The 20,216-nt window shown below is 45.8% G+C and overlaps 1 protein-coding gene across 16 annotated transcripts in view; it reads right to left on the bottom strand.

Moving 5' to 3' along the window:
* Positions 1–20,216, bottom strand: part of AGAP1 (ArfGAP with GTPase domain, ankyrin repeat and PH domain 1) — a 640,400-nt gene that overhangs the window by 306,943 nt on the left and 313,241 nt on the right. For all 16 annotated transcript variants that reach the window (XM_034955413.4, XM_034955414.4, XM_034955417.4 and 13 more), the window contains one exon: positions 16,925–17,017. In XM_034955413.4, coding sequence (XP_034811304.1) covers positions 16,925–17,017 — 93 coding nt within the window. The remainder of the gene's footprint in view (positions 1–16,924; positions 17,018–20,216) is intronic.

Genomic DNA, 20,216 nt, shown 5'->3' with positions numbered 1-20,216 from the left:
TCGCAGAAGGCCTAGCTGTACCGTGGAACACGGGTGCCACCAACCGAAGACCCCTCAGCGTTGGCGCTATTTAGAAAACGTTTCTGCAGTAGTCCCTGGGTGTAGTCCTGTGCCTGAATTTTTAACATAAACAGAATGTTAAGTTATATACAAGTTAAGTTACATACTGGGAGCTCGGTGCTACATAAGGCCCTTCAATGTGAAGACCACTGGTTTTAGGATAGGCAGACCTGGGTTTGAATCTTATCCTTGCCTCTTCCAGGCTCTAGGAAATCATGCAAGGCGAGCCTCAGCTTTCTCATCTATAAAATGTGCAGAGGAATGAATGCCACCTAGCCTCACAGGACTGCTGGGAATCAATGAGCCTGCCAGATACATAAACACACAAAGGATGGTCATGTTGTCTCTTAGTAACCACATGCTTTCAAATGTAATGCTTTTTATCTATTCCCTTGCATATTTAAAAAAACAGATAAAACAGCATGAAGCTTAAAGATTCAACTTAGAAAAAGCTGACCAGCCGCAATACAATAAAAATATCTGGGTCAAAACAGTAAACAACCACTACTTGTTATTTCTATTTTTTTGAGAAGTGCACAAGGAATAAGAAAATGCTGGTGTCAGTGGTAGAAATGGTACTGGAAGAGCATCTGGAAGGACCTTGAGCAAGCTCTTTACCCTTCCTGGGACTCAGTTTCCCTAGGTATAAGATGAGGGTCCCTTCTAGCTTTAAAAACAGCATGTTTGTTGGGCAGTTCACTGTAATTCTGGTGCGAGCACAGGGAAAAGCACTCTAGGGCTGGGTGTGGTGGCTTGCACCCATAGTCCCAGCTACTCGGAGAGGATAAGGCAGGAGGCTTGCTTGAGGCCAGGAGCTCGAGACCAGCCTGGGTGATACGGGGAGGTGGGGAAAGACAGCACTCAGTTATTTGGGCAACAATGGGAAGATGGTAGGGAAAAATAAATCTTAGGGTTAATCTATAGAATTATAGATTATAATTGTTAACATAATACATGTTACATATCATAATATAATAACATGTTAATATGTTACATAAATTTACATATGTACACACATACTATACATAGTTTTTGTTCTCTGAGAGAAACTACTTGGAAAAAATAGGTAAGATTCTGAGTAACAGAATTCCCAACCTTCATGAATGAAATTACGAGATGAAACCCAAAGAACACACGTTGGTTTGTGGCAGCGCCTTTGTGAAGCTTCTCTACCTAAACAGCGAGCCACGCCTGGATCACAGTAGCACTTGAATTGCATCTGTTGCTTGACAAACATATTGGCATGGCCTGAAAGGAAATCAGTAGCCATCCATCCTTCCCTCGGATGTGCTGGGTATCTACCGCATGCCCACCTCTCGGGGTCCACGACCAGGAAGCCCCTCTTGTTCAGTTCTAGAACTGCCACCGCATTCTCACCAGATCTATCTGGGAAGGTCCACTCACACTCACCACTCCCAGCTCGGGCTCACTCAGGGCTTCTCCAGCTCCTCTTCACCACTGAGCTTCTTCAGCTTCTCCCCATTCCCAAGCTTCTCCAGCTCCTCCTCACCCTTGGGCTTCTCCAGCTCCTCTTCACCACTGAGCTTCTTCAGCTTCTCCCCATTCCCAAGCTTCTCCAGCTTCTCTTCACCCTTGGGCTTCTCCAGCTCCTCCTCACCCTTGAGCTTCTTCAGCTTCTCTTCATTCTTGAGCTGCTCCAGCTTCTCTTCATTCTTGAGCTTCTCCAGCTTCTCTTCATTCTTGAGCTTCTCCAGCTCTTCCTCACCCTTGAGCTTCTCCAACTCTTCCTCACCCTTGAGTTTCTCCAGCTCCCCCTCACCCCTGGGCTTCTCCAGCTCCTCCTCACTCCTGGGCTTCTCCAGTTCCTCCTCACCTCTAGGTTTACCCAGGTCTTCTTTAAGTAACCAACAAGTTTCAAAATCATCCTCATTTACTCCTTCCCTCCAATACAGGAAGAGTTAAAAAAGCACTTTAAATTTTACTTAAGACTGTACACATTTATCAGAAGAAAATAGTTTTCATTTTATAAAACCTACTTACTATTGAGTACAACGTCTATCACTAAAAATGATCAGCACAGCCTCAAAGTATCTCCCCCAAGACATTCATCCCTAACTTTATCAAATGGAAAAATAAGAACTCAAGGGAGAAATCCAATAGGTCTCGCCTTGTCCAAGTGACCAAGGTCAATGTTCCCAGGAATAAGACAGGTGGCTGTCAGGTGCCTCTGGTACAGAGCACCAGGAAGGGTGCAAGGCTTCTGTGGTTTTCCTGCCAGAAATGTAGATCTTCTATCTATTCAGGAGATGGCATCAGGCAATCCAAATTAAAGAGCTTTCTACAAAGTAACTGATCAATATTCCTAAAATAGTGTCAAGGTCATGGACATAAGACTTGAGGAATTTTCTCAGGGTGGAAGTGGCAAAATAAATAAAGCAATTAAGTGAAAGGAGGGATCCTGGATTGGATCCTGAGATTAAAAAGAACATTTCAGGAAAAACTGGTAAAATGTGAAGAAGCCCTATAGATAAGTTACTAGTACCTTACCAATACTAATTTCCTGGTTTTTATAGCTGTACTAGTTATATAAAAATGTCCACAGTGAAGGAAGCTGGGTGAAGGGTATATGGAGTCTTTGTATTATTTTTTGCAAATTTTCTTCAAATCTAAAATTATTTCAAAACAAGAAGTTAAAATTTTTAAAGTTCCCTGTAGTCCCAGCTACTCGGGAGGCTGAGGCAGGAGAATGGTGTGAACCCGGGAGGCAGAGCTTGCAGTGAGCCAAGATCGCACCACTGAACTCCAGCCTGGGTGACAGAGCGAGACCCCGTCTCAAAAAAAAAAAAAAAAAAAAAAAAAAAAATTGAAGTTCTGCTTTAAACCTACCCCAATTCACTTGTTACTGCGTTCCTATTCATCCAATTTAAAGCCACATGTATACATATTTTCATGTTCCAATTATTATACACAGTTTTATATTTTATGCTTTCACTTATCTCTAAAGGGTATTCAAATTGGCCATTTTAATGGCTGTACATCCTGGTACTATTCAGTTAGCAATTACTAATTTAACTTCTTGCTTGTTGAAAATTTGTAGCTCCCAGAATTTTAATATTATAAATAACTGCTATGCACACTGTTTTACACTAAAGGTCTTTTTCCCTTTCTCCTAGTGAATTATTCCCTTGAGGATAAACTTCTAGAAGACAGATCACTGGGACAAAGTGAATCAAATTTCTTATGTCCATCATGTATGACTGTTAGATTGCCCTTCAAGAAGACTGGGTCAAGTTTCAGGACTATAGCAGTGCATTTCCACAACTCTGCTCTTCCTTATTTTTCTTAGAGTAGGATTTTATCATTCTTTGTTAATGATACATTTTAGTATACAATGATTGCATATTGTCTTAAATCTCCAAACTTTAGATATGAGCAAAGGAAGGCCAACACACCCAACCAGAGCTATCTGCTTCTCGTGGTTCCTCATTGCCTAATCATTACTTGGCACATTACTCGTCTCTCCACTAGTATTTCTGTGTAGCTGTTTTATATATTTGTATAAAATTAATTTTTATGTACACTAAAAATATAAATATTCTTGTTTTTAGCATGAATGAAATCACAGAGGCTGTGGCTGATAGAGACTGAACAATATGGTAAAAACTTGGCAATTACAAAAATAGTCCGGCGTTACTAAAATTTGTGGGTTTAATCTTGAAGAATTCCTTATAAACAAAATTTTGTATGTGAAGACATTTATTTAAACAAATCTTCTTCTGGATAAATACTCAAAAGTAGAAAAGTTGTACAAGAAACCAGTTTTCTGAAATTATTTTGGGTCACTGGCAAAAGCTTTCTTCTTTGCAGATTAAAAAAAATGTGACCACTTCTGTGTAACCTAAACATACTATCTTAGATACATAAAAGTTAAAGAATGTTGACTTAAAAATTATAATGTTCCTGAAAATACAATTTAATGAATACTGCAACTTCTCCAATATAACATATTCTTTTAAACAAACAAAATCTGTTTTGGTGAAGAAAAGACATTTTAGCCATGCATGGTGGCTGTAATCCCAGTACTTTGGGAGGCCGAGGCAGGCAGATCACCTGAGGTTGGGAGTTGAAGACCAGCCTGAACATGGAGAAACCCCATCTCTACGAAAAATACAAAATTAGCTGGGCATAGTGGTGAATGCCTGTAATCTCAGCTACCCGGGAGGCTGAGGCAAAAGAATCACTTGAACCTGGGAGGCGGAGGTTGCGGTGAGCTGAGATCGCACCATTGCACTCCAGCCTGGGCAACAAGAGCAAAACTCCGTCTCAAAAAAAAAAAAAAGAAAAGAAAAAAGAAAAAAAAAAGCCATTTTACACAATTAACCTATGCTACCTAGTGCTACTACCACCAGCAACCTGCCTACCAAATACCCTCCCTGCTGTGTAAACAACGCAGGAGAAAGAACATGTCTCGGAGTGTCCACCATCCGGAAGCACGTGGGAAAGGAGACGTGAAGGATGCACACAGCTATAAACAGGGAAGATAGAGAGCAAGATCCCAAGATTGGACGGGCATCGGAGGAAAGAAAAGGAAAGAGCACAAATCTCATTGGTTTACCTGGAACAGAAGGCATCTGAAACGGGCCTCACGGCTAGGAAAATTTTCATGAGCACAGATTAAAGGGGCTGGTACCAATCAAAGAGTCATCTGTTTGTGAGGCGGGAAAGGAAAGAAGCCCTAAGTGACTCCATGTGCCTAGAAAGGGGATCTCAAAGTATGGCTCCTGGATTAGCAGCATCAGCATCACTTGAGAACACAGAAATACAATCTCCTGCCAGGCGCAGTGGCTCATGCCTGTAATCCCAGCACTCTGGGAGGCGGAGGTGGGTGGATTGCCTGAGCTCAGGAGTTTGAGACCAGCCTGGGCAACATGGCAAAACCCTATCTCTATTAAAAATACAAAAAATTAGCCAGGTATGGTGGTGTGCGCTTGTAGTCTCAACTACTTGGGAGACTGTTATGAGGATCAATTCAACACGGGAGGCAGAGGTTGCAGTGAGCCAAGATATTGCACCATTTTATTTCAGCCTGGGTGTCAGAGTAGACTCTGTCTCCAAAAAAAAAAAAAAAAAAAAAAAGAAATACAATTTCCCGATACTCGATTCTGACCTACTCAGGCAACCTCTGGGCCCACAGGGACTCCGATGAACACTGGAGCTCAAGGACCTCATCTGATCTTGATCCAGGTGCCAGACAGCACAGACTTTCCAGGACAGCCCCGCGTAAAACAGCCTGCCTTGCTGGTGCCCCACCAGGAAAGTACACTGTGTACCTGATGCTTGATCTCGCACAGAAAAGATGGCCATGGGCCGGGCATGGTGGCTCACGCCTGTAATCCCAGCACTTTGGGAGGCCGAGGCAGGTGGATCACCTAAGGTCAGGAGTTCGAGAACAGCCTAACATGGTGAAACCCCATCTCTACTAAAAGTACAAAACTTAGTCGGGCGTGGTGGCATGTGCCTGTAATCCCAGCTACTTAGGAGGATGAGGCAGGAGAATTGCTTGAGGTCAGGAGTTCGAGACCAGCCTGACTAACATGGTGAAACCCTGCCACTACTAAAAATACAAAACGTAGTGGGCATGGTGGCCCATGCCTGTAATCCCAGCTACTCAGGAGGCTGAGGCAGGAGAATAGCTTGAATCTGGGTGACAGAGGTTGCAGTGAGCTGAGATCATGCCATTGCACTCTAGCCTGGGTGACAGAGCAAGACTGTCTCAAAAAAAAAAAAAAAAAAAAACGGTCATGGTGAGCACAGACGGCATGGGGCGGGAAGGGGATGCAACAGCATAGGCTTTTCTAGAATGTTTCAGAGAGGACTCCTGGATTTGAATCCCAGCTCTTCCACTCACGTGGAGCTATGTAACATCGGTCTCATACCTTAACATCCCTGAACCTCAAACTCTTCGTCTAGAACAGAGTAGCAAGTTGTATCTCAGGGTGGTGGAGGATTAAATGAGGTCCTGTGATGAAGCATCCAACGTAATGTACAATACGTCCTCGGCATGTAACTGCCAGCATTCTTATTACAAGTCTCACACGATCATAATGTGGTTGATTCTGATGAGTTTTTAAGCAGAAGGAAAGGTTAGGGAGTAAATATTGCAGGGAGCAGATCGGATTGAACTAGGAGGACTAGACTTGGGACGGCCCTAAGATGTTAATAGTATTTTGAAATGTTTCTGTTTTTACCAGTCTGCAAACATTAACTATAGTATGAGGTATTTTATAGACAATGTCTAACTAGGAACATATTTCCCAAACTAACAAACTCTTCTTTTTTTTGAGACAAAGTCTCACTCTGTTGCCCAGGCTGGAGTGCAGTGGTGCAATCGCAGCCCACTGCAACCTCCCCGTCCCAGGTTCAAGCAATTCTCCTGCCTCAGGCTCCCGAGTAGTTGGAATTACAGGCATGCGCCACCGTGCCCGGCTACTTTTTGTCTTTTTGGTAGAGACGGGGTTTCGCCATGTTGGCCAGGCTGGTTTTGAACTCCTGGCCACAACTGATCTGCCTGCCTCGGCCTCCCAAAGTGCTGGGATTACAGGCATGACGCACCGCACCCAACCTAAAACTAACAAACTCTTCTATGCCTACTTTATAATATTTACATTCCTATATATTTAATTATAGCTGTCAGCTTTGTTACCAAGGAAATAGTGTTTTTGGTTTCAAAACGTGGCCTTCAGTGAGTCAGTTAAAAGTAAATTCTTTTACTTTTAGATGTAGGAGAGGAAAAAGTGTTTTTGCTACTCAAAACTATCTGATAAAAATGTCACTGTCTGATGACTTTCCTGAAAAGCCTCAAAAGGGCACTGTGAAGACTTCTTAAGCTGCCACCTTCTTTAGAACTTGTGGAGCCAAAGGCTCTGGAGTAGGCAACAAGCAGAACCATGTCATAGGGGTGTGTGAGGGAGAACCACAGCGACAGTCTTGGGACAGAGTGCACAGTCTGGGCTTTCCTGACCATTTCTGGGAAAACGTGTCTGGTCTAAGAGCCATGCCAAGTGCCGTAAGTTCCACGGTTGCTGTTTCTAAACAAAACATGAAATTCTGGTGGCCAGTGATTCTCTCTGCCAGGAGAGGTGCTTGTTTGGTTGTCAAATCCTCTATTCACAAAGGACAAAACTCAGCTTGGGAGAAGTCCTATTCCACAGTCCAAGTTCCTACACGAGGAGAAACCGAGTCTGCTGTCAGGAACTGTTAAATAAATACTGCAGAACTGAAATAAGACTTTAATGATACGATTTCCTCGGGAGTCTTGGTCTTGGTAGATATCTTTTTTCTTCTTCTTCTTTTTGAGACAGAGATCAAAAAAGGAGTCCAGTAGCATGATCTTGGCTCACTGCAACCTCCGTCTCCTGGGTTCAAGCGATTCTCATGCCTCGGCTTCCCAGGTAGGTGGGATTACAGGTGCACACCACCATGTGTAGCTAATTTTTGTATTTTTAGTAGAGATGGGTTTTTGCTATGTTGGCCAAGCTGGTCTTGAACTCCTGGCCTCAGGTGATCCACTCACCTCGGTCTCCCAAAGTGCTGACATGACAGGCGTGAGCCACCACACCCAGCTGGCAGACATCTGTTTCTATGTAGTGTTTGCAAATGGCCAAAGACTGTGGGAAGTAGTCAGAGCTACTTGTCATGTGTGGGGATTTTAACCTTTAAGGTGAAAGGCCTCCGAAGTCTGACCTGGAGTCTCTGCACTCCTGCTCTATCTTTCTTTCCTTTTTCTTTTTTTTTTGAGACAGAGTCTCACTCTGCCACCCAGGCTGGAGTGCAGTGGTGCGATCTTGGCTTGCTGCAACCTCCGCCTCCCGGGTTCATGCGATTCTCCTGCCTCAGGCTCCCGAGTAGCTGGGACTACAGGCACCCGCCACCACGCCTGGCTAATTTTTTGTATTTTTAGTAGAGACGGGGGTTTTACCATGTTAGTCAGGATGGTCTCGATCTCCTGACCTTGTGATCCACCCACCTCGGCCTCCCAAAGTGCTGGGATTACCGGCGTGAGCCACTACGCCCAGCTGTATTTTTCTTTCAGTAATGAAGTGAGTATATAGCTATCTTTTATACCTGGGAGAAATTAACCAAAACACAAAACACCACAGCCACTGTCAAAGCAACCAGTGACACAACTGACGGACAGTGGGCACCTGCTCAATCCACAGGCTCTTCCTGAACATCCCCAGCTGCAGGCCCAACATTTACCCGTGGCCCTGAGGAGCTGCCTCTGCAAGGGAAGGGAGCTTTGGTTTTCAAAACCAGCCTGAAGGAGGTCTCCCATGGACGGGACTGAAAGGCCTCAACAGCTGTAAAACGCACTGCACAGAGTGAGAGCTACGCACCTGGTGTAAGGATTCGTTCCAGCAACAGTCTTATTTCAAATGACAACAGTTTACCACAACTTAGGAAAGTTTCAATGGAAACTCCCAAGTCGGAGTACTTTGAGTCTCGTATGCTTCCTATCTAACACATGCCGCCTCTTCAAGTAAGTTTTTCTTTTTTATTCTCAAATATGTTGGTTAGAAATCAAGTGGCCTTACCTTATATGACCAGGAAGGCCTAAGCTAGGACATTCCAGATGGAAAGAACATGGCAGATGGCTCTCGGTCACACAGAGCTCAGCTCCCGTCCCAGCTCTGCTACTACCCAGCTGTGTGTTACAGGATGAAATATGTCCCCCCAAAATTTGCATGTTGAAGCCCTCACCCGTAGTGGGACTGTATTTGGAGACAAGGTTAAATGACGTACAGATGGGGCCCTGATTCAATGGGACTGGCATCATTATAAGAAAAAGAGACACCAGGCATGTGCACATGGAGTCCAGGCCACGGGAGGACACAGCAAGAAGGCAACAGGCTCAAGCCAAGGAGAGGGCTCTCCAGAAACGGGCTCTGCAGGGCCTTGTCTTGGACCTCCAGCCTCTAGAACCGAAAGATCAACTTGTGCTGTTTAAGCCGCCCAGGCTGCAGGATTTCATTATGGCAGCCCTGGGGACTCATGCGCTGTGTGGGGCTGCCGGGCACGCCCCACTGTCTCCCCAAGCCTTAATGTTCTCATATGGGAAAGGGGAGCGTGGCACTTCCTAGGTAAGGGGGACAGCAGTGGGAAGCTCTAGCACAGGGCACTCGGAAAAGTGGTCAATAAACGCTGGTTACCGCCAAGACTCTGGTACATCAGAACCCCCATCATCTCAAACCCTATGGGGACAGAGTAAGAAGGGGAGGGAGATCCACTCCGTGCGGCCATGAGTCTCTAAACCCCCAACACCACTGCTCCTACAAATAATATGGGGAAATCAACCCTTCTCTGCAGAGCAGCCAGAGTCCTTGGCAAGCAGATACCCTGGGCCTTTAGGACCCTCCTCCCCACTTCCTCCTGAACCCCTCCATCCGCAGCTCTGCTGTCTGCCTCCCTCCTGTTCTGCCACCACCTACTTGTATGTCCCAGTCCAGTGGGATTGTCCCCACCTCCATTTCCCTGTCCTTCCCTCACCCTCTCCTGTCTAACTCAGTAGAATTCACCATTCCTTGGCGTGACACCCGTCCACTTGCATTGGGGGTCATGGGATGGGATCGTCAGTACACACCTGAGCTGAGCGCGGGGGCTGCAGACACCTTCTGCCTCCTCCAGCCGTAGCAGAGGACCCAGGGCACGTCACACAAGGACCAGTGAACAATTGTTACTAGTTGATCAAATCTGATAAGAAATAACTCCAGAAATAAGTATCTTTTTGATTCATCAAGACAAAAACAAGTTCTGGCAACATTAACTTTGAGAATCTTTCCTCTACTTGTAGGAGAGTTTGTATTTCTGAGCTCATGGGGAATTGGATTTCACCACCACTGTTCAACTTTTAAAGAAAATAAGCACTATTTTGCTGAAACAAATCACTTAGATATTATCCCGGTGAAATGGGAGGCAGGCAGGGAAGTGCTGGGTAGAGAAGGGCAGGCTCCCTGGCAAGAGCTCCACCCTCGGGCCTGTGCCCACAGACATAGGTGAGGACAGGCATTCCAGTTCTTGCGCCCAAACACTGCATTTTCCAAGACCACCCTGGCCTGCCACTCCCCCCATCCTGTGCCTATAAAAACCCCGAGACCCTAGTGGGCACACACACAGGCGGCTGGGCGTCGAGAGGAGCACACCGGCAGAAGAACACACCAACAGACTCTGGCAGGCCACCAACAGCAGAACGATGTGGATGACGTGGAATTCACCCGGGGGCGGTAGGAGGAGAGTCCGGCCACTGAGTGGCCCGACTCCAGGGTAAGACCACCTTCCCACTCCATCCCCCTTCTGGCTACCATCCATCTGCTGAGAACTACTGGCACCACTCATTAAACGCTGCACTCATTCTCCAAGCTGACGTGTGATCCAATTCTTCCAGTACACTAAGGCAAGAACCCTGGGATACAGAAACCCTCTGTCCTTGCAATAAGGCAGAGGGACTAACTGAGCTGATGGTCACAGGCTGCCTGTGGACAGCCAAACCGAAAAGCACACTGTAACACACGCCCACTGGGGCTTCAGGAGCTGTGAACGCCCAGCCCTAGACCATGCTGTGGCATTGGAGCCCATGCTCCCCACAACCCGCCTGACTGCCTGCCCGCCCCCCTAGGGGTCTGAGCTGCGGGACACCGAAGAAGTGAGCCACAGCCCATCACATGCCCTGCGAGGGAGATAAAGGAACTTTTCCTGTTTCACCAGCTCTGGACAATGGATACACAGAGGACACACTGAGTCTTAAAACGAACTTCCGTTCTTGGAAACGCCATTCTGTTAGCATGGCAGTTGGTCATGTATGATGCACCTAGGGCTACACTACTTCCTATCACCCTCATGCAACCCTCACGGCCAAGGGAAGCATTCTTTTCGATTGCTTTGCAGATTTGCGTATAAATGATGGATTTTGTGCTTTGGGTAAAGTAATTCCAAATAAACATTCTGCACATCTTGTGAGGAACATATTGTCACCCACCAACATTGCCAAAAGGGCGGGGATGTAGGGGAGGGTGTGCCCGATATACTCAAAGACGGATGACTGTCATTTCACGTGTAGGCCTCCAGATATTCTGGACTGTTCTGGCAATGACAGTATGAGATTTGAGGAGTCAAAGTAAAAGCACTGATACACCTGCCTGGCTATTACATTAATCATCGTAACTGGGCTGGGTCTGTTGTGAACCGGGCTGAATATAAGACTCTCAGGGAGTTGTTCACCCAAGTGAGGTCAATTAGCTTGCAGGGCACGGCAGTTCACTCTGTAAATTATCTGCTTCTGGGGAGCAAAACGGGCCCCTATGCCCAGGCAGAGCTGATTTGCCACGTGGGTGGACATCGCACGCTCGGCGAGCCTCTCGCTCACCTTGGTTCCTCATTGGTGGGGCTTAATAAACGTGAGCCATCCTCCTGTAAACCTCTGCCTACGCAGAGAGGCCGCAGGCCTGTGGAGCTCCTCTCTCCATGCCCCTGAAGGAAGGGCACTGCCATTCCTCTCCATCTCCTCCGATCTCTATCAAGTTTCAGCGTGGTCTTCACATTTGTTTCCTCCATGAAAGCAGCACACGCCGGTGAGGCAGTCAACCAACTCGCTGTGAGCAGTGTCAAAGTTTCAGGAGCTGTTAACGCGGGCGTCATTAGGCTGCTTTCATTCTGCCCATGCCACACAATACACCCCTCGTGTTGATCCCAGGTACCAGACAACACAGGTCGGTGGCCTGCGGCAGGCTGGACGAGGGGATTAACTCCAGAGGTTCCTTTCACTTAATTGACAATTGCCTCTTTCTACTCAACTGAGAATCAAAACACGCACGGCTTCAAAACAGTTCACAGGCCCGATGGCGGGTGCGGCGGGCTTGCCCCGGGCAGGCCGGCTCTTCCTCTGACAGCTTGGGAAGGCTTTTCCCACGGCTTCAGATGGCTGCTGGGAAATGACTGCTCTCACAGCTGACTCCCTGGAGGTGGCCATGACATCAGGGTTCAAGGTCAAAATGAAGACTTAAAAAAAAAGTTTTTTTGAGGGATGTTGCTCCTTTGGTGCATCCACCAAGCATCACAAAAGGGAGCGTGCCCGATGGAGGGTCCCCCGCAGCGCCCTGCAGCCCAAAGAACTGAGAAACAGCACCTTGGCGGGCATCGCAGAGAACGGACCAGAGTGGGTGGCCTGCAAGAAAAGGACCCCCAGCATGTGACCACCGCAGCTGTCAACAGGGCTGTTGCCTCCTGATGCACACGTCTCTGCCTACCTTTCTTCAAGGCAAGCAGAGACCTGGTTCTCTCAAAACATCAGCCAGGTGATCAAATAAACACAAAACTTCCGAAAGTCGTAGGCAGTTTTTCCCATGAATCTCTAAGAGCTCTCTGCGAGTCCTGCTAGCACTTAAATCCTTAAACACAAAACCAAGAGCGCGAGACACCCTGGCCAAAGCTGGGCTGGGCCGGGGGTGGCCCCTCTGAGGGGTCTGCATGACAGGGAGCGGTCGTCCCCATGGCCTGAGGTACAGAGCATGCCACGCACACTTTCTGTATTTCTCATTCCTGACTAACCCTAGGAATGCCAACCCCCTGATGGTCCAACCACGAACCAGGGACGGGGAATAATGAGTAAATACAGTTGGCCTGTCTGAAAAAGGAAGGAAAGACTCCCAAATGGAAGCATGATAAGGCAAAGATGGTATCTTCTATTCTTTTTTATTCTCTGAAACCTCAGGAGACAACACAAAGTCTCAAAAGATGTAGTGAGGAGGTTCTGTGTGTCCCCACCAAGTAAAAATGATACGCTTTCAATTGCGTAAGCACGATGAGATAAACTGAGCACGATTTTCAAAAAATTCAAATCCTTCTAGCGTACGCTACCAAGTACAAGGCAAGTCTTGAACGGTTTATGCAGCCTGGACATCAGAGGCAGGAGGGGATGGCCAGGTTCTCTGGCTGGGGCTCTGCGAAGGGCAGGGAGGAGGCCAAGGCGTACGGCTGTGTATCTGTACTCAAATATAGAGATTAAAAAATGCTAAAGAGAAAGAAAGAAAGAGAGCACACAGCTGCTGTCCCCCAAACAGACCTCCCATCTGCCACCCACGATTTGCATGTCACCTTCTCCGGGCTCATTTGTACTTCATTAACTGCCATTGACTTAACAAGATTTATGCAAATGGCACCATAGGAGCTCCCTAACTCCCACTGCAATCAAGTGATTATGTATGTACAACTCTCCACAGCAATGAAAAATTAATACGTGACAAACCCACTCGCCGCTGTGCCGGGCCTCTGGCTTTTCTTTTTCTTGCTTTGCTTTTTAATTTTTACTCGAATAGACCTTATCTTATTAGTAAAAAAAAAAAGAAACCGAATTCTCTGAACCAACCTCCTCCAAGACCCCAGAAAGGACACCAAAGGAGAAGTAGACCCAGGTCCACAAGAAATGAAGTTATAGTCCAGAAAATAAGTCATATTCTTGATGGGGAATCTTTAATCGGGAGAAAGAAGAAAGAGACAACGTCATTGACCATCATGATTCGGCGAGCTCCCACAATGAGGCGAGGGGAGCCTGGGTGCTTACAGCGAACGAGATATCAGATGGAAGTGAAAGGGGGTTAACATAAGCCACTGAGACACGTACTATCTGTAAACTCTGGGGTTAGGTTGCAGAGAGTGTTGAAGGCTGCCTTGCCTGGATCCTAAACCATCCGTTACAAGACTCCTGTTGAGGGAAAGAAGAGTCTGCATTAGCAACTCCACGCAGGTTGCTGGGGTTCTAAAACGACTCCTCTGCCATTAGGCAAAGGTCCATCAGCTGGTGTGTGAGGCTTCGATCACGCAGACCCAAGTCTTTCACATGGGCTGAGCATTAAGACACAGTTCTCTGCAGCAAGTGACAAGAGCAGAGAACATGTTTGCGGCAAACACGGTAAGGATGGGAATGGAATGACGCCTCCCACCCGGAGAATGGCTGAGCAGGGCTGTGTTATCCCTGGAGAAACATGTTGCTGCAGGCAGTCTCAGAAGTTTCTTTATACAGTCGTAAGATATTTTTGTCTCAGGTCGTGGTTCACTTACTTAATTTAAAACATGTAACTTTGCTTCCTAAGCTTTCTGAAGGCTTTTCATCAATGGGCAGTGGAGAGAGCGCAGACATAGGGGCAGAGAGGCCTGGTCCGAATCCTTGGACCTACTTCCTAGCTGCCTGGTATAAGGCCCTCCCTATCTCTGTGTTTAAAATAAGGAGAACACAGCTACCATAACTGGCAATGTCGAGGATTAAGTGGGATCTTGTATGAACAGCACTTACATAATAAGCACTCATTTAATTGTTCATTTATTCAACAAATAATTTGGTTGAGTTTCTAGAATATGGCCATCAGGCTCCATCCCCTGCAATCCTCTCATTTCATTTCCGCACTGAAGTCATCACACCAGGAGGGTCAGGAATTCAGGCTACCTGAAGTGATCTGTATTCCTTTAGAAACAAGGGCACACACAGGGATGTGAGATAGATCGATACAACCGTCTGCAAACCCACATCAATCCGCCCGATGCACAGAGAGGCTTTGACAAGGGTGCCCCGAACATGACTAATTTAAAAATCCAGTTTTGCTAACATTTAAAAATTCTCTGTGGAACCTCCACATCTAACTGCTTCAAGGGCTTCAGACATCATCCAGTTCCCCATTTTACAGACGAGGCACCCGAGGCCTGGAGAGCTGGCCACGGGGGCACTCTGCTGGGACAGGTGTGGATTTGAGGAGGGAGCTGTCTGTGGCTGCAAGAGGGGGACAATTAGGAGGGACAAGGAGCTCCCTGTGCCCAGGAGTCACCGGGAAATCAGACCATGATTTAGATTTCAACGAGATTCCTTTGAACATTCACAATCGAAAGGCTTCCAAGGACTGGATAATACTCATTTTACGCTTGATGGTCAGTTCCAATCTGCACACATATTGAAAAGCTAGCCTGCAAAGCTAGCCCCCTCCACAGATGAGCAGGTACAAATTGAATGAAGGTTCCAATTATACCGGGGGCCCGCCTGGCTCGCACAGAGGGACTCCCGCCAGGCTGGTGAGCGCTCCCACCCAAATCACCCAAATCAACCACAGACAGGCGTTAAGAAAACAGTCTATTATTAAGTTTTAATATTCCCCAAAGGAAATGTCCTGGTACCAGTTTATGAAAAAGAATGATTTTTATAATTGATTTTTATAATTCCAGTTGAAAAAGGTATCAGTGGCATAAAAATTACACAGTAACATTAGCTTATGCAGAGTTAGGTTATAAATAAATGCACCAAGAAAGAATAAGCAACTATGTGCACAGACCTCTGAAGTGTTTTATAGTGAAAACACCACCCATCATCAAAGTGGAAAGTTCTGTTGTTGTTGTCTTTGAAAATATGGAGGGAAGAGAATTTCTTCTAAAGGTGCCCCGGGCCAATCTATATATTTGCGGCCCAGTAGATGATCATGTATCTTACATAGATGCCCGAGGGCCTTGGTGATGACCTGTAGGCCTCCTTCTTCTCTGCCTGGCAAAGGCGTGCCCTGTGAGCACGGAAGGAGAAAGCTTGCTCCCGGGCAGGGTCGGTTACGCTGTGGGCAGAGGTGTGGTTTTTGCAGTAGTTCCTGGGCTCCTTGGGAAACTCTGTGGACTCCCTCCTCTGGTCTCACCCAAGATGCTGTGGCCCTATTTAACCCCTTCCTCTCCCACATCTTCACGCTGACACTGGCTGGCCCCTCTCTAAGGCTGCGTTCCTATTTGCTTCAAATGGACGAAACCTGCACCACCAGAATAATCCAACTCCATGTGTGGAAAGACTCTCCCCTTTTTAAGGGCAGCCAGTGCCTACACAGTTCCTAAGGGATTATCGATGCTGTGTAGGTGCCCGCAGGAGAGAGGAGAGCAAAGCAGTGACCTGGACCGGAGGTGCACACCGGTCACAAGCCCTGTGCCTGAGAGGCGGAGCCATTCTCCTGCCCACAGAGGCTTCTGCTCAAGAAGGATGCACTCTAAATCAATTGGCTTTCTTTAACAAACCAAAAGATGACATTTCAGAAGCCACTGTGTGGGGTTGAACTCTATTTTTATTCTCCTTGGAAATCAAACCACAATCTACGTCACACGTGGACTCCAGGGGTTTTTTTTTTCTTATTGGAGATATAAAGTGATTTAGAATCTGGTTTCTGGGCTAATGAAACCCTGTTCCAGGCTAGCAACATAGGCCAAAACAAATGGTTGAATTCAAGTCCTGTTGTGTAATGAGGAAGTTTAATTAAGGCCCCACATTACAGCTGTAAATGTTCCTTTATATAATAAGGTCTAAATGAAACCGAACCTAATCAAAGTTACAATTCCTTCATTAGCAAATTACAAACAAGAGCGCACAGCTGACACACCGGCTATGATTATCACAACTAATTGCCTCGTTGTTACAAACCAGCCTGAAACAGTGTTCAGGTGTCCGTCTGTGAGAGCAAATTAGGGCCACGTCGGGCTGTTCCCGTGATCACAAGGGGCTCTTGTAGGCGATCTGAGTTACCCCTGTTGCCCGGCGGCCCGCGGCCCAATCAAAGCCGTGCTACAAAGGCAGCCTTTGAAAGCTCTCAGCCTGGAAACGCACTCCATATGCAGGCGGGCAGCCTGCACTTCATTAGGTCTGTTGTCTCCGTTCCCTCTTCTCATTCTAATGATCCCATTTGAATACACACAGGAACTCTGCTAATTGATGTCAAGTGAGAGACTTCTACATTCATCAACAGAGCACATCAGACAGACCTTGGTGCGAGAGCCAGCATCATCTCCAGGAAGACCTGAGGTGTATCTCCGGCAACAGGGAGGGAAGGATGGGGAGGCTGCTCACCTGTTTAATTGGGATGGCTCGGCCGCTCCCAATGCTGTCCGCACGACTCTCCAGGCCTTTCTTCTCTTTGTCTGGGTCGCTCCCTTTCCGAGACTGCAAAGCAAAAGGAAAGTTGGCATCTGGGTAAGGGCTGTGGTTCACAGACGGGGCTCTGCCCCTGTTTGCAGAATTCCTGCCAATACACATTTAGAAAACATGCGCGATCTATGTGTGCGCACAGACACGTCCGACGAGCAGACGGCTCAGTAGTTCATCTCCACTGACTCATCATTTTTAAAGAGAATCATCTAAACTTTCCCCCTGACTTTTCCACCACAAAATTATCTTTTAATTCTTTTTTAAAAAGTTCAAAATTCAACTACAAGAAACCAATGGGCCATATGGGAAAGTAACGCCCAACAGAAAAACACACTTGAAAGCTGCAGTTCACATAGCCGAGGAAAAAAGGGGCTGTTCAATGTTTATTTGGAAAATCTACTACATAAACATATGTATTTAATTAATGCTTGAATGATTTTAAAATTCTGTTAACTAGTCAGCTGTGCGATTTAACGGCACAGCCTTGATTAGCATCAAGGTGCTGTTAACATTTTCCGTTTATTGCTTCTGGATGGTTGGAAAATGGCAAATTCGAAGTTAAGCTAGTGGACAATACCACAAAAAATAATGAAGGGAAAAAAAAAACCCTGAAAATCGCCTTTGGACAAAAGGTCAGTATTTGGGAAATAATGAACAGCTTTATTTGACAAGGTCCTGAGTCAATTATCTCCGATGCACTGCTGACGTGCTGCGGACGACGAGTGGCTGCCACCGGGCAGGAAGGGTGGCGACCTTTAACCCAGGGAAGCCCCAACCAAAAGCGCACCTTGACTTGGGTAAAACTGAAGGAGCTCCATCGTCTCAGTCTCCTCTCTTGATGGCATGAGAAAGTGTGAGCACAATGATTTTCTGACAGATTTATTTTATTATGAGAGAAAGATCGGAGACTCGTCCTCCTTAATAACTGTGCTGACAAGTGACAACTTCACTCCATTACTTTTCAATGGGAACATTACTCACGCAATATTGAAAATGGAGAAACATTTTCATGTGCTTTTCAAATCTGAGATGATATATGAAATGAACAGACTTTGTGGTGTCCACTGCTACAATGAAAAGCTAATGGAATCCAGGTTCAAAGGGATGTGAGATGGAACAGCTGATTTAAAAAACATACATATTAAAGGGGCAACGTCATGGGTCATAATACAAACAAGGGCTGATGGGATGCATTTAGGATTCCAGAAGAGGCTGCTACCAAATTAAGGAGGAGGACAAGAACAGTTCCCATGATGGAATCTCAGATCTAGCACTTCAAAGGGTGCTACTCTCCTGGGCAGCTGTACTCATTAGGAAACATGCTTCTCAGATGGTGATAAGAGCTGATGCTTATTGAACACCTACTACGTGCCAAGCACTGTGCACTTGTTTCCCCCTTAGGTTGGTGGATGCCTAGAATGAGATGACAGGGAATAAATCAAGCAACAAATATGAAGTTGCAGAAGAATATAAAACGTAAGGTTAACCCTTTGGGCTAGAAGGAAAATAGAGATATTTATCAATTCTTTGTCAAGGGCTCATTTTTCTTTTTAATTAATTCTTAATACTGTATAGTAAGAGCTACACAATAGCCTTAAATTCTTTTCTCCATATCACAGTTGATGAGAAAAGCTGGCTCCTGAGGTTCCTAGTTTTAAAATGAATTTCAAAGCACACAGTGGTAACATTAAAAAAATTTTTTTTAATTAACAAAGAATATTTAAGAGTACTTTGGGAATTTTACAAATTCTAAATTTCTAAATTTGGAAATCCATCTTCATTATTCTGGTTAATTAAACCAGAATAATTAACAAAACAAACATTAAAAAAATTAACATCTTCCTGTAACAAGGCAGCACATCTGTCCCCCCAGCCACTCCATTCTCAGAGCAGAATTTCAGATTCCACTTGAAATGGGAAGAAATAGCTCATTGCCCTGCTGTAAACACCTTAGAACATGAACTGTGAACCACCAAACTCAATATCTGATCACACACTCTGAGATAAAAGAGACTGAAACTTCGGTAAGACTTCATTGCAAAAATAAAACAAAAATTTCCTGACAACTTTAACAATTTGCCGGAGACAGTCAAAAAACTAAAATTTCGGGAAAGAACAGTGGCAAGATGTTAGGCAAAAGAGTTTGCTGTACCTCAGGCCCACAATTACTTTGTCTACCTCAGGCTGTATCCATAAAACTTAAATCCAACAACCAGACTAAATCAAATCCAATGGACATAGACACCCCAGCATATGCAAATTCCCAGTAAGGTTTCCTTTCTCTGCTAACTTGGGAGACTTCATCACTAATGGCACATCCTTCCGTGATGCTGGAATGGATCCAAGGAATCATCAGACACAAGGCAGCCCTCAGCACCCACGGCGTCTGCCAGGAGTGACCCTGCCCTGAATACAGCCTGCTGCACACTGCCAGAAATGGAACAGCAGCAGATCACACCCATCCCAGAAGGGCTGCAGATTTTAAGTCAACGCACAGCAAGCCACCATAGTAACTGCTTAGCCTCCAACAAACACTCGATGCAGAGGAAAGAAAGGTTAAGGTAATCCAATTATCACCTGCTTCTTTACAAAAATGTTTAACTTCCCCTGCCGTGGTGAGAGAAGCCATGGAGGACACTCCCATCAACTAACTACCTGCCTACAGGAACAAGTGCATCATTGCCAAGAGCCCTCTGTATCAAAGAGAAGCCCGTTTTCCCCCTTTCAACCAGTGGCTAAGTCAACGGCTGCTGGAACACACTAGGGGAGGTACCCAGGAGCTCCTCTGCAAAAACAAATAAATGCCATTGAAACAGTTCTCTTCACACTATGAATTTTGCTGCCTTATTTTGTTACGGCAAGTTTCTGAGCTGGGCAATGTATATTCACAATCTTTGGTTCCTGGGTGCACTTGGCTCTGTTTAATGGTATCAACATTATATGGTAAGCTTTTTAAAAGTATCACATAAATAACATCGTTATTATAAAGCTTGAAAATGGACAAGGCCATGTAATGTATAATTTCAAGACTCACACTAGAACAAGTTTACAGCACGGACACAGATAATATAGACCAAATTCAGGTTAATGCTGATCCCTAGGCAGACAGGCAGGAGAAACGTGTTCTGGAGGCACATGGAAGGAGCTGCAACTTTTACTTAGGATTTGCTTATTTCTTGCAGTAGCAGCGTAGCAGAAAAGGGCTTGTATTTGA

Source organism: Pan paniscus, chromosome 13, assembly GCF_029289425.2.
Source record: "Pan paniscus chromosome 13, NHGRI_mPanPan1-v2.0_pri, whole genome shotgun sequence".
Lineage (NCBI taxonomy): Eukaryota > Metazoa > Chordata > Mammalia > Primates > Hominidae > Pan > Pan paniscus.
This window is presented reverse-complemented; position numbering and strand designations above follow the sequence as displayed.